This window comes from Pezoporus wallicus, unplaced genomic scaffold (assembly GCF_028554395.1).
Source record: "Pezoporus wallicus isolate ANWC-B61680 ecotype Strahan unplaced genomic scaffold, APGP_CSIRO_Pwel_v1 contig_13622, whole genome shotgun sequence".
Taxonomy (NCBI): domain Eukaryota; kingdom Metazoa; phylum Chordata; class Aves; order Psittaciformes; family Psittacidae; genus Pezoporus; species Pezoporus wallicus.
In genome coordinates this window covers 199604-214834 of record NW_026636904.1, presented here as the reverse complement: position 1 = coordinate 214834, position 15231 = coordinate 199604, and the positions used below count along the sequence as shown (strand labels likewise).

Sequence of the window (15231 nt, the reverse complement as noted above, 5' to 3'; positions counted from 1 at the left end):
CCCAGTTGCTATGATGGGACACAACCTCCTCGTTTCCCTCACCACAGGGACACTTGCCAGCTCTGAATGATCTCCAGAGGCTGTCACAGTGGTGAAAAGCGAGGGGCAATGTGGCTTGCTCACAGCACCACTGGCTAAATGAGGCTTGGGGAAAAAAATAGCCCCATTGACCTGACATCCTTGAGAGACAGAGCAAGTGGTCAGGAGAGGAAGGAAAGGAGAGAAAGGCAAAGAGAGGAGGAACAGGAAGGGGAAGAGAATTAAAGGCCCCCCTAGACAGCTGTGGGAGACACTGGGGAGGCAGCCTGGCCACTGGAGCACCCTCCAAGCCCCCCTGCCTGTATCTTCTCCCCCCTTATATCTAGCTCTGAGTTTTGCTCAGCTAGTGAAAGGGTTAAGTTTAATTTATACTGATTTCTATTTAATATCATTCTCTCCCCGTAGGAGCCAGCAGCTGTGAGCTGATTGTACTCTCTCATTATGCAGTCTGTATCACTAATGGCCTGTGACAAAGGCATGCCATCTTCCCGGCCTTACCCCCGAGAGCCAATTAAACACACATACTCCCTTCCTGTTTGCAGCGCATTACAATGAAATTAAACTGAATTTCAAAATCATTTTCTCCTAAAGACATCTCTTTGCAATAATTAATGCATGCTATTCCTTTGCATCTGAAATAATCATCAGGAGTGGTGACTAAAAAAATTTTTAAAGCTGATTGCCCTGCACACCCTGTGCATCGCCTGATGATGCTCCAGTACCAGCCCATGGTACGCACCCGGGATGGGGACCCGTGGTGACACTGCCGGCAGGGCAGCTCCATGTCTGCTTCGGGATAACAATGATAATAAATCACAGCTTCTTCAGGAACCATAAATAAATAAGATTACACACAAGGCATTAGAAATCCAGCCTGACTCCTGACACGATGGCACTGCTAACACACAGCGAGAGGGGAATGGGGAAGTTAGAGCTGTGTCTGTGTTAAGGTTCAGCAGAAATGAGCCATCAGCCCCTTCTGCACTGGCAAGATTAATTGGTGGCTGGGCTTGGTACAGCCTGGCTTCACCCCACTGCTCAAACAGCTCCCAGCCAGTGGCAGGGGCAGCAGGAAGGCTGCTCACTGAGATACCACCCAGGAGCTAGGGACAGAGCCTGCCAACGCATCCCATGGCTGGTTCAGTGTTTAATCCATACTGCAGAGAACCTCTGACTGAGGAGGGCCTCTGACCGCTCACCACATGCAGGGTGGGAGGCATAATTTGCAGCACATAACTTATTCATGGCCTGTCACATCTATGCCAACTGAAAAAGCTCTTCAGCCTGGTATGCTCCTGAATTTGTTACCCCGCATGATGGGCACAATTAGCCATTACGAGTTCTCCTCTGAGAACTTACTGTCCCAGCCACAGCAGCTCCAGGTATGGACAGTCCCAATGGCATCCGCTGCTGTAGTGGGATAATGGGATCTTTATTCTGTCTGCAAACATTTGATAAAACCTACCATGGCACACACAGGCCCCACCTGCAATAGGTATTATTATTAAGGTATTCTCTTCTGGTCAAGTTTTATTTGAAAGAAGCAAACACCACAGGTTTTCCCATCCCTGGAAACATTCTATGTTTCAGAAACTCTTCCCTCTCTTGAAAGGGAAAGGAAAACCCAGAAGGGAAATGAGAAAACCCAGGAAAAGCACCATTTCCTCTGCATTTCCACAACGTATCACATAAAAATAAAACAAGCCTCGGTTTCAAATTAAAAGGTCTCTTTATTTGGATAACTCAGGCTTTTCACTATTGCAAAAAAATGGTTCTGGCAATTTCAGAACCTCAGCCTAAACCTGAGGACACCTGCTGGGATTTTTCCTCAGAAAGCTCAGCATTCCTTCAATTAGTAGTTTCTGACTGACAAATGACAGTCCCTTGAAAGGCTCCCTCATGGTCCCAGACCACCCCACGCAGCCACACTGCCCATGCTCATGCCTTCAATCCTTTAACTAAGCCATGACCAGGAGGACAAACTCCCCTGCAGACACCATGATGGAGGCAAGAGGGGAAGCAGGATGGATCCCCCCTCCTTGGAGCTTAGTGGGGGTTTTCCACTGATGTAGTCCTTGTATAAGTTAAACTTAATCACATTTTGCAAAGTTTAAGTCCCCAGAAAACATTAAACATCAGTATATTATGCTCGCAAGCAAGCGACCCCAAACATACCCCATCAACAGGCTACTTACAGCAAAGCCCCTCCTTGAGCCTGGAGTTCTGAAGCGCATCCAACCTGCACCCCCAGCTGGGCTGTGATCCCCCATGTGCAAACCCCCCAGCAGCCAGGGAACCCCAGGGGCTGACCCATAGCTGCTACCTCCTCCTCCCCTCGCTGCCCTTTGCCGTACGCTGCAGGGAACCATCGCGGTACCTGTTTTGAACCAGCCATCGGGCGTGAAGGCATCTGCTGTTTCTTTGGGTCTGTTCCAGTACTCGCGGAAGACGGAGGGTCCCTTCACGAGCAGCTCCCCTTCTTGTCCCTCCAGACCTGGTGTCACCTAGGACAAGCACACAGTGAATGCATCCCAGGGAGTGGCAGTGAGAAGTTGTTCTGCAGCCACATCGGCTCCACCACCTTGCATCGGCTCCCCCACCTTGTGGTAGGGGACAAGCAGGACCCATGCACCGTGTCTTTCCAGCCTTTCCCAACCTCCAATGCAGCCTGCCCACCTGCACGATGTCTTTCCTCAGATGGAAGGACTCACCAAAGTGCCTTTGACATCCAAAAGCACTGGAAACATACATCTGTGTTGTATAAAAACAACAACTTCCATCCTGGAACCATGGTCCACGCAGGCTGATGCCTTCCAGCTGCTGTCAGAGGAGAGGTCTCATATGCAAATATGCAGGAAATACTCTTGGAAAAGGGTCAAGAAATACTTTGGGGAAAGGGATGGTCCTTTCTGACCCCTGGATGGCCTGACGCAGACCAGCTTCACAAGATTTCTCTGCACCCTGCCTCTGTCAGGATTCTCTCCCAGGAAATAATTCTAGGTAAGGGAAGCACAGCCCACTGTCCCACACCTGAGAGATCAGATCCTGGTCTGGTGCTGAAGGCAGCAGCACCACTCACCCTGGACGTATGAGATATGCAGTGTCCTCAGGGATAAGGACCATCCTCCTACCCTCCACAGTTGGGTGATGCAGCAAGGAGGGCAGCCACTGTGAGGCACAGGCTGACACACTCCTGTGACTCTGCCATACTGCTGCTTGCTCCATTTGCCTTCCAAAACTGCCAACCTATCATTCTTTTCTTCCTCAGGTGGCAGCAAACATCACTGGATTTGTTCTTGGGGACACTCGGCTCCTTTCAGGCCCACTGGAAGGTAATGGCTGTATTGACAACACGGGACCCCGCAAACCCGCACAGGCAGGTTTCCTATGGCAACAAAACAAACATCCTGCTGTTATGGAAAATGGAGAATTGCAGGAAGGTCACAGACTTGCCTGACATGGCATGATATCTCATCTCCCCTGCACACACAGCTTCGTAATCGTAAGGAGGCAGGCAGGCTAGGAGATGAGGCACCAGAGAGGCACAAACTGCTTATGCTAACCTAAAGTCCTTTTGCAGGGAAGATGTGCCAAGCCAGTGCTGGGATGGGAGGTCACCCCAAGATGTGGTTTTATACACTGCTCCATCCCTCTGCAGAGAACATCCCAGTAACGGGTACAGAAACACAGCACGAGGGGAGGTGGTAACAGCAGATCTGGAGCACCGGGCAGAATCCCAGGGCAGAGCAGGCTTCACTTGTCTGTGCACCCTTTGATGGAAACAAAACTCCTCTAATGGAAAATGCTTAGAAAGCTTGTTTTGAGGCACAATTTTTAAGGTGATTTCTTCCTGATATCCTGCCTTGGAGGATGGGGTGACAGAAGGATCTCTGCACTTAGAGCCCAGGTGCTTCTGCAGAATTGCCTGGATGACTCCACGTGCCACAGGCTGGGCTGAGCGCCCAGAGCCCTGGCTGTGCATCACCTCCACTGTCTGGAAGATGCTGCAGGAGAAAAAGGTCATTAATGCTGAGCCATGGCAAGGTGGGGAGCTCTCCCCAGGGGATCTGAAAGAGGGAGCCTGAAGACCAGAAGACAAGCAGGACAGCACAGAGAAACCTGAGCTCCAGCAGAGCCAGAGCCTCAGTATATGCTGCAGCCAAAGGGCAGGAGGCACAAAGCCTGTGTGGCAGGGACATGGTGGGTGATGCAGAAGGACTGGCAAAACAAGGCTGCAGTGCTGTTACAGAGGCTGTACGTACTTTTAACAATGAAGCTCTTTCTCCTCACTCCTTTTCCTGCTGGCCCAGCCATAACATCACAAAACAAGCAACTTCCCTGAGTAACCCAGTGCCCCAGGTACTCTCAGTTCCAATTATGCCCATTGGGTAACCCAGCCAGCAACACCTCCCCTCTTAGGGGAAAGTCCACCTCACCTCCCTCCAAACCCACCTGATCCCATCCAACCATCTCAGTTAGCAACAACTATCAAAACTGCCCTCAAATTGCAGGCATTTTATACTACTGCAAGCCTCCAAAGTCAGTCCCTTTAGTTGTCAGGCTGCTTCTGACTCCCCCAAAAGAGCTGCGAAAGGGGAGATGGAGGTAAGGATGGCAAAGACCTGTGAACAGTTGCCTGACCTTCACCTACAGATCCTGCCAGATTTTGTCTTCTGGTTGTCAGCACTGAACCCAAGAACGGGTGTAAATTTGGGTACTAGAATGTCTCTAGCCCTAGCCCAGCCTTGCACAGGCATCACACAGTGCCAGCCTGCACAACCCACACTGTGCCCCAGCTCAGAGCAGCTGAGCTGCCCCAGGGACCAATCCTGCACAGTGTTTACCTGCACGCAGCATCGTTTTGTGTGAATCAAGCCTTGAACCGGCTCCAAATTTCTTGTCATATCAACTCAAATTTTGGCAGCAGCTCAACCCACATCTTATCTCGAGCAGAGCTCCTTGGCAGCAGGCACCTCCCTGTTGTGTAATTTAATGATGTTATGGCTGGCTTGCAAACAGTAAAACAGAAAGGCCGTGACGTTATCTTAATAGGATTTTGCTTGCTGCACTTCGAATGTCAGTGCCACTGCTCCCCGGTGTAGCAGAGGGGACACAAACCACCCCGGCACCAGCAGCTTCTGCTGCTTGCAGACAACATAAATTAAAATTCAGGGTTCGAGGCATTTATCTCCTACAACCCCTTGCATCTGATCCCTGTTAAACTCCCAAAGACACCAAGCTACGCGGCTGATACCCGCTTTGAGAGCGCGATTTTGGTGGCAGCAGCACGGCCAACGTCTGTGCTTCCTTTCTGCAGCAAATCTCAGTGGCACCCATTGCTCATGCACTGGATGGACGTCGCAAGCAGCTGCTGAAAGCATCAGATTGTTAATTGCCCAGATATCTCCTCTCCTTGCTCCATACTTTAATGCACTTTTCAACTGCTTTAATGCATTTGAGCAACTTTTAACACCCAGGCATAGTGTGCTCCTGAAGGTTGCTGCCTGATAGCTTTCTGCTGGACCAGCCAGCATACCAGATAAGATTCCATTTTCCACGCATGAAAATAAAAGGTTGTAATAAATCCTTTGAAGGACTAAAGCTGGGTGATTCTAAAAGGTGTATTTTCCCTGCTTCCATTTTACCTCTATTAGGGGGAAGCGAGGGTGGTTTGTAAATAGCTGGGAATCCCCGCTTGGCAAGCGGCCCTGGGATCTGTTCAAAGTGGCCATTTGTTTTCTTGTGGTCTCTGATGGATGGTGCCCCGTGCCTTCAGGAACAGCAGGAGAGGAACTTGTAATGGACTTTAATGGAATTAGGGGCTTTTATGGAGGTAGGCTCTCAGCGGCGTGTCTTTCGCTGGGAAGAAGGGGAGGCATGGTGGATTCCTAAGCATGTGGAAGACACAGGGTGAAAGCTGTAAGGTGAGGCTGTAAAGGGAGGTAATACCTTGTTACTGGGCTGATAGGATTGGGAGGACGACAGACAAGCTCTTCAGAAAAGAAACAAACACCTTCCTCAGGTGGCAAACAGGTTTTGTAGAGACACATTTAACTTCTACCAGACCTTTCCTTCCTCCTGCCCCCCCCCCAAATAATTATCTGAACCTCTCTCATGGGTGAGCAAAGGCTGTGAATCAGAGCACCTCCTATCAGGAGGGACCATAAAAGGAACCCTGCCACTCCTGCACCCCAGAAATGTGAGGCAGCACATCTACAGAAGAGCAATTTGCCTGGATGGGGTGAAGCGGGGCAGGACAGTGTGAGGGGCATCTTCTGGCACTGCAGATCTTGTGTACCACTTTCCTTCTACTCTTCCCTACTTACACTTCTGTCCCTCGGTCCCCACTCCCCATTCCACCCTCCTACCCAGCCACAGCCTGACTCTTCCACAGTCCTTGCTCCATGAAGCCTTGTTCCCTGCAGCCAAACCTGCTCCTGCAGCTCCCACCACCCTGGGCTCCGAGCAGCCCAGCTTCTATCACACCACTGCTGCCAGAGCAGGAGAGAACAGCCTGGGGTATACATGGGATGGGCACCACCACTGATGCAACCAACAAACTCAAAAGCATCTGTGTGGAGGAAGGAAATGCTTCTGCAGCCCTGCCTCCTCTACCACAGCTTGGAAATGCTTGGCATTTTTCCCCACCTTGTAAATAAGTGATTACTGTGATCAAAATAATTAAGCAACCTAGCCTTTTAAGTGAATAATAGAAGACAATAATTTATATGTGTGAGGTTTATGGAAGTGATGGAACCATCTTAGCAGTTCTCACAGAGTAATAACTTTTTTTCTGTCTGCTTTAAACATATCATTATACAACAAAGCCTAAAGAACGGCTCCACATCCCACTCTGCACCCCAGGGTCAAGCTACGGAGCCGGGATGCTCTGCCACACTCATGACCCCACTGCTGCTAAAGCTCACCTGCCATTTCTAGACATGCTCCTTCTCTCTCAAAAGACCACACATTCACCCCATCAGGATTTTGGTGGCCAGGAGAGCGCTGCAATACACCAAGGCTTTGCTCCAACACAGCATCCAAAAGCTCAGCCCCCCTGGCCTGGAGAAAGCATGGGAGCTTGAGAAGCCCAGACTCTGCTTCCAGACCAGGCAATCATGCTGCATCCAGGACTGGTGTGGTGGGTTGATGAGGGATGTAAGGATATGCTCACCTGCTTCCTAAAAGGAAGCTGGAGACCAATAATCCACTTGGCAGTGCCTTTTAATCACTGTCTCCCTGGGCCGTATTTGAGTGGATGTCCTAGAGGTGTGAGGCTTGCTAAAGCATTACCAAATTCCCAGGCAATCTGAACTCTCACGCACATTCATAATTAAAAATTCCCTGCTAAGTTGCATGGTTTTGTAAAAGCATTATCATTCCTCTGAGCTCCATGTCCTGCAGCATCCTGCAGAAGGGTAGCAGGAGGCAATTTAGACACAGAACAATTTTCCTCCTGCTGGAAAAAGGCAGATTTCTATTCCTCAGGGACACAGCATAGAGAGAATGAAAAAAAAACCCCAACCAAACAAACCCTAAGCCCAGGCTGTAATCTACGAGGCCACATTTCACATCTGTTTTTGCAATGTTAACTTTTATAAAAGGGCTGGGAATAACACAATCAATTTACTTTTCATTTTGGAGGGTTATAAATTTAAAAGCAAGGCTGGCGCACGGTTGAGCTAGAACACTGAAACTCAGTTTCAAAAAACCTAACCCTCTACTTACAGTAAATGTTGCTCCACTGAAAACAAAAGTGAGTGTATATCTTTTTAGGCAGTACTGAGTTTTGAAAGTTAACAGACTGATTAACTCCAGATGATCTCAAAAGAACCACAGAAACAAAATACCAAGTTTGGGAAAGGTCAGTCCTCTCTGCTATTGTTCTACAGACAGAGAACTTCTTGATCTATATTAACACCATAAATTAGATGTGTAACACTGTTCCAGAAACACCAACAACTCTCTATGCTGCTGCTCTCATCCCTCTTGTTTGCAGGCTTCAGAAGATAATAAACAAGGCGAGATGTCAGCACATCTTCCCACTCCCTCAGCTCTCTTCATTAGAGAAAGGCTCCTGACGTGCCCTCACAACGCCTGCTCTGATTTGGTGCTCAGGGGCAGGCAGAGGACCAGGCAAGGATTCAATTAGTGGCCCACCTTCAGTTCTTTTTTCATAAGCCTCACTCAAAAGTTCAGGTCAGCAAGGCTGTGACGTGCTGTGACTACAGATGAACACACTGCCCGAGAAGCTCTAATTGCTTCCTTGTGCTAAGCCATCCCGTGGTGGCCAGCGCCTCCTCCCTTTGGCTGGAAGCACTCTAGGGCAGAGACTGTACCTTTTTCTTCTGGCCTCTGTGCTTTATCATCTCCCCAGTGTGTCCAGGCCTCTTTGGCAAACATCCCCAAGATGTGCTACAGCAGGAACAGCCTCTGCGACCCAGCAGAGGTCCAGCAAGCGTATCATGGGAGGAGGGAGGTTGTAAGCACATCTGGTTGAACCCACAGCTCAGAAGGACTCAGGTGTGCAAATATCAAGTAGAAACAAGAACCAGTGACTGGGCCGTCAGGAAAGCTGCTTTCATCCCATGTCTCACAATACCAAACATAAACAGCCCGGTCTCCCAGGCCCTCTTGGCACAAGCAAGGATACAGAAGGTTGAAGACCACGAGCAGCATGATTGATAGGACCATAGAGGGACGAACCTACTCACCCCTTGTCTCTCATGCTGACAGAACCAAGACTGCCAGTGTGGTGAAGGATACAGTAAGGTCACATATCCTAAATCTTCCCCCTGCTACAAGGAGGAATTAAAGCATAAAACAATAAAGAGATGAATAGAGATCTTGAGAGTGCTATGACAAAGGAAACACTTGTGGATAGAAGGTTCTTCTTGACAGATAAATTCAAATTCAATGTGCAAGGAAACAGTCTTCTGGGATCAAGGCTGCTCCCATGGTAAGAAAAGTTTTCAGCTGAGAAACAAGGGGACATGATGCTACCATGATCTCCTCCTCCTCTTTTCTACCAGGAAGAAATAAAATACAACTATGGCCCATAAAAAATCCCTAAATCAGAGAACAGACAGAAAGAAGGAAGGAGATATAAATACACATGAGAATGAGATACACTGAGTTGACTAAGGAACTGGATGTGATCAATGAGAAGCAGTTAAAATGTTTATACAATAATGAAAGCAGCCTGGGCAACAAAGTGGAGAAACTTGAATTATTTGGGCAGGTCACTGAGGAGATGAGAGGAACACAGTGAAACAGAAATCATAACTGGAATATATACGACTGCAGTGTCCAGCACTGTGAGTGCTTTGGAAGAGTTTCTGGAAGAAGCTGAGGCAAATGGAAAATAGGAAAAAATGCAGCATGAATTTACCAAAGATGGATTGTGCCAGAAAACCTGAAGACTGATGTCCCAGATAGAAGAAAAGTAGTAGACATAATCCAGGCTCCCTTCAACAACATAATCCCTATACTGCCTGCCTGGGAGGTGGCTACTGATGGGAGAGATTGTGTGGCTGAGGGGCAAGATTCCTGAGATGGGCAAAGATCCAGGTAGAGGTGATGAAGCCCAAAGCATCCCAATGAACCCCTGTGGTAGCCAGCCAGCCTTGTCAGCCAGCCAGCAACTCTCCATCACTCGAGTTTCACCCTAGGTTCCAAGTAACAGTCTGACCCAGAACCACTGACTTGCTGTCCTGAGGAAGGCATTCAGTACCACACAGCACATCCTGCACCTACAGCAGCAAGCTGCTGATGGGAGATGGAACTGAGACACTGGAGTAAGGTTCACCATCCAGAGACCCACAGGAAGCAGCAGTACATGAGGTTGTGATGCAGCAGGGACAAAAATACGGATGAAAAACAAGAAAACAGATGAAAAATTGCACCATTGGGAGGAGATGTTCTAGAAGTATAGAAGCATTAAGGACAAACTGCTTTCAGTTGAGGTCTGATCCGGATAGAAAAGGAAGAACCCGGGGTGGCTGCTTGAGACAGCCAGAGACAGGACTCCCTGGCCCTGGTGCTCACATCCCTACCAGCATCCATACTTGTCCATTTCCAGGAATGCCTGGCACGTACCTATCTCTAGCCTCAGGAGCTACACATGGGATCATGGTACATTCACACCAATTGTTTAAAAATACCTGGATGGATGAGGAGGAGACAACCATGCATAAGGGGTACACGTGCAACAGCACCTCCATGCAGCATCTATCCAGAGAGGTGGACCCAAGTCCACAGCACCCACGGGCAGCAGCAAGGAAGCACCCAGGAAGCCTCCAAGACAACCCTGGCAGCTCAGTGATGAGTTCCCCACTGGGTTCTCTGGGGATCTGGGATGAACATGAGTGAGGTGGAGCCATTCTGGGCCCCTCCACAGGGGCATCAATGGCCAAGGCCTCCGGTCATAACAAAGGGTGATGGTGGCAGCTGCCCCCAATGCCGCAGCCCTGTGGAGGTGCTGGCAACCAGCAGCGAGCTGCTAGCAGATGGCAGGGACACAGGGGACATGGGGAGGAGGGGCCAGGAGATGCTGGTGGCTTTGGGAGGGGATGGCCGCAGCCGAGCCGGTTCCCGTCCAGGACGACAGCTTGCATATGGATAAACAACGAGCTAATTACAACCTTTGGAGGGTGGGGGAGAGAAAAACCCATGGCTGCAGCGTCCTCCTGCTGCCAGCTCCTGCAACCCATACGTCCCACACGGCTCCCTTTGCAGCCTCAGCACGAGAAAATTACTCACCATAAAAGCCCTGGCTAGAGCACTGCATTAGATACAGCTGTGAAACCATTTATCTATTGATAGACCCCTATTGTCAAGGACTGAGGTTTGGCTTTCGTGCGAGTGAGCAATTTGGAAAAAAAACAGAAGAAAAAAAATAAAACCCAACAAAAATGACAACCCAAAAAAACCCCTACCAACCAACAAACAAACAAATAAAGAAGGAGAGAGACAATACCCGACAGCTTGCAGGGTTTCCAGGCCTCTGCCAGCTGGGAAGCTAAGCGTATGAAATATGCATTGCACTGAACAAAGCAAACTGAAACATTCAGCGCTGGAGAGCTGTAACCCTTTCCTGTGCGCTGGAGTCAGGCATGGGAGAGTGAGATCCCGGGCTGCCAAAAAGTTAAGGAGAAAAAAGACCAGGAGAAAAAGCATCCAGGGCTCTGGGTGAGGATTACTGAGCCTGCCTGTATGGTCAGATGGACTCAACAGGCAGCTGCTTAAGGCAGGTTAAAAGTTTAGGGGCTGCTTTGGATGCGAGCGGCTACAGGAGCAATAGACTCAAAGCAGACAAAGCTCCTGCTGTCCCCTGACATCCGCTTCCACAACTCTGCTCCCCAGGGATGTATGGGAGGAGAAGCACTTCTCCAAGCACTCAGAGGACAGCATCTCTTCAGAGGACCACGTTCTGTGTCACCACACTCCTGCAGAGGGAGAGGTGGAGGATGCTGTGTCAGGGTGCAAGCACTGCAACTCCAATGGGGATTGACACCTCCTGCCCCACCAAGGTGGCCCTGTCCCACAGCGTGTTGCAGAGCATCCTTGGCTGGGAACAGACCGTGCAGTGAGGGGATCTCATCAGGCTGGAGCACCTTTTGGTGTTGGCAGTGATGGTGCAGCTTCAAGCAGGGCACAGCTGACAGCCTCATGGCTTATGGGTCTGTGTCAGCTCAGGAAACCAGCTCACGGCCCAGGGTGCAGCAATAACTACAGAAGCAGCACAAGAGCCAGCTAGAAAATCTGTGCAAACTGGATGCAATGGAGCACAAGGCTCATGAGAGCTGCAAGATCGAAGGGCTGGAGCACACGCATGAAAGGAATCCAGCACTCTAATCAAGGGGTGGGAGAAAATGAAGGGAAGAACAGAGATCCAGCAAACTTTCAGCTAAGTAGATTATTGATCTTCAGGGTGTGCCAGAAACCAGCTTTGCAAATTACAGCAGTCCCCTGCTGCAAGCTCAGGCAGTTACCGGATGGCAAAGCAGAAACGCTTCCTACCTCCCTGCTCCCACCACCCACAGCCTTCCTCTGCCACCACCACGATGCTGCCGAGCTCCTGTTTGCATCTCACTGCAGCAGGACGTGCAAATGTGTCTAAAGGGTGACAGTGTGAAAGGAAACGGAGCAATGCCCCAGCACCTAATGGGAGAGACAGTGTTAGTGGGGAAGAAACAGCTCGGGCAAAGTCTGTTGTCTGCTGTTGTCAGGATGGAGCAGAAGGCAGAAACCTCAACCCAACGCGAGCCAGGAAGGCAGTGACCTTGCAAGGCTCCATACAGCAAATGATTTCCTTGGCAAAGGCAGGTGCTCTTTCTGCTCACAGCCAGGGTTTCTGCACCGTGGAGCCGAGGTGTGAACGCCTCACAGATTGCCCTGACAATGCGCCTAACCCGCCGGCACCGAGATCACCTGCAAGCAGGAGCTGAGAGCCTGGTGAGAAGAGATGGCTTGCAGCCCAGCTCCTACTGGGGTGCTCAGCATCCCACCAGATCTGCCACACCATGTCCTACATGCCGCCAGGCACAGCCCCACGTCCCCACCGTGGCCAGGACCAGCTCTGGGGTGGCAGTTTCATTATTATCTGTGCAGTGGCACAGATGTGCGCCGCGCTTTCTGTGTACAGAGAGAGATCCCTGCCCTGAAAGTTGTGTAACTGAAGCAGACGGCAGGCGCTGCCTGTGCCGGCCCTGCTGCCGGGAGGTGTTTATTTCCAGCAATCCATTACGTGACATTTGGGACTTTTTCACAGTATCAATGCCAGAACAGAGAGAAATGCCCAGAGCAGCGATGAGGCTGCAGATGCTCATATCAAACACAGGCAGAGCGGGCGCTGAGTGGGCTGTGTGCTTTCTGCACCGGCCTCACCATTGCTGTCCTTCCATACGGACCCCGCTGCCTTTGCCAGGACCACACCAGAGACCTACTTAGATGCTGTAAGCCTCAGAGCCCTCCTGCAAGGGAGGTGAGGCCAAATACGTGTGTCCCTCCTCATAAGAGGCATGGAAAAGGCCATGTCCAGTGGCACGACCAAGGCAGGGAACACCGACAAGGTATTCTCATTCTGGGGACAGCCCCTTCACCACGGAAGAGCTGATCTGAAACAGAGCCAGACCTTTCCTTGCCTGGTGGAGCATGATGAGCATTGGGCCTGTCAGATCCTCTTGTTTTAAATAAATTCCACTGACGTACTCTCTTCTGACATAAATTATTAACCAAGCATGATGCACAGAGTGTGCCAGCAGCAGCATCTCAGGGCAGGAACAGGCAGCAGGTGAGGCTTTCTGCCTGCAACCACAGGTGTGAATCAGTGAAATGACACTGTCACTGGGACAAGAGGTATGCCACCACGGATGCCACCTGCCCATGCAATGGAAAGTCACACTCCATACACAGACCAGACAGAAGCCAAACTCCTGGCATCCCCATGCATCCATCTGTGCCAAGACACACTAAGAGCAGGGACCGTTTTTCCCACTTTGTCACAGCCCTTTTGACAGTCCCAAGGACAGAGGCAGCAGATCCACTCTGCTCCTGGATGTCCTGGAGCAACACAGGAGCCACTGTCACCTAGTGTCACTCAGAGCAGATGGGACCGTTTCTCTCCCTCAGCCTGCAGAAACTCTCAGTTAAGCTGGGACAAGGGGCGAGATGGGCTCAGAGAGGGACCAACCCCTCAGCCAACAACCAGAGGCAAACTCTACCACCTCCCACACCCTCCATGGGTGATATCTTGAGAATTCACCAGAACATTCATAAAACCCCCAAGGGATAGCCTGACGGAAAGTCAGCCGTCAGCCAGGGGCACGGGGCCAACACACCAGTGCTGATGGGAGCCCCTGGGAGCACCATGAGGCATTGCTATGGAACTCAGCAGCCCGCACTGGGGGCTGAAGAGTGTATGTGACAAATGGATGGGATAAAAGGGCAATTCCTCTATCCCAAATATGAACTCAATCAGCCTGAAGCCAGAGGAAATAGTTACGTAGGTCTCAGCCGTCAGAAACCTCAGAGGGTGGTGGGCTTCCAGCACCAGACACAGGTCATCTGGGCTCCCCTTCTTCTCTGGTCACTCAATACAAACAGAAGGAAGGGGAAGGAGTATTGAGCAGACAAAAAAAAAAAAAAAAATTAGGGTTTTTTTCCTCTTATAATTCAGAATAATAACAAACATCCACATTTCATCCTGGAAGTAGCTGCACTATGGGGATTCTTGTGTCTAAGACCCAATTCGTAAAGAGCTCACGGATCCCTTAGGGTAAAAAAAGCATTACAGGATCATTATTAAAATGGACACATTCTATTTCATGTCTCAGTTTCACACAAGTGGAAAAAAAAAAAAAAAGGCCAAAAGCTAACTCCAGGATGAGGGGACAAAACCATGAGATGTAACACTCATCCAGTGAAGTGATATAAACAGGAAGCAGCTTCCTATGTGTTGAGTGCTGCACCAGGGCAGCCACCCCAGGTCTCCTGCTTTGCTCACTGTCCAGCTACACCACAATCCCTGCCCAGAGCGGTCCCTCTCAGCTCTCCCCTGGGCTCATTTTGTACGTCTGGGGTGGGATGCAGTGCTCTGTTTTGGCATCAGGACACAAAAGGCAACCTGCTGCAGCCTGACCACAATGCACATGGGGCTGCTTGTGGTCCCGCTAGCTCCTCCAGCTGCCAGCACAGATAACCTAGAGGAAAAACGGCTTTCTTCAGCCTTTCACCAGTACTTAACATCAGCAGCATCTCTGGTATTCCCTGCTGCAGACCAGGAAGCTCCTTTTGAACCCTTGGCATGTCCGTTGCTAGATGATGAAGCTATTTCCCCAGAGGAATGAGTGAAGCCACATATTTCAGGTTGAATCTCACGCCTGTCTGTCTCCCACCCACACGGTGCACACAACTGCTGGAGCAATTTCTCTCACGCATACAACATCCATCTACTCAGCTGAGCCTGTACATCACCTGGCTATTGATCTGCCAGAGGCAACATGACCTGCACCGCAATGAGGGTGCAAAGGAGATGTGGCAGGAATGCAGACCTTGCTCAGCCATTTCTGTGGGGAGAGAAAGGGGCTGAGGCAGCAGGATACCCTGGATGTTGGGCTGGGGGCTGCTTCTGCAGCAGGGAACACACAGCACCCCAACACAGGGACAGTTCATAGGGAAAAGGGCTCAACT

The 15231-nt window shown here is 50.2% G+C and overlaps 1 protein-coding gene across 3 annotated transcripts in view; it reads right to left on the bottom strand.

The window, feature by feature from the left end:
* Window positions 1-15231, bottom strand: part of ACSF3 (acyl-CoA synthetase family member 3) — a 78351-nt gene that overhangs the window by 25274 nt on the left and 37846 nt on the right. For all 3 annotated transcript variants that reach the window (XM_057402227.1, XM_057402229.1, XM_057402228.1), the window contains one exon: window positions 2417-2543. In XM_057402227.1, the coding sequence (XP_057258210.1) occupies window positions 2417-2543 (127 nt within the window). The remainder of the gene's footprint in view (window positions 1-2416; window positions 2544-15231) is intronic.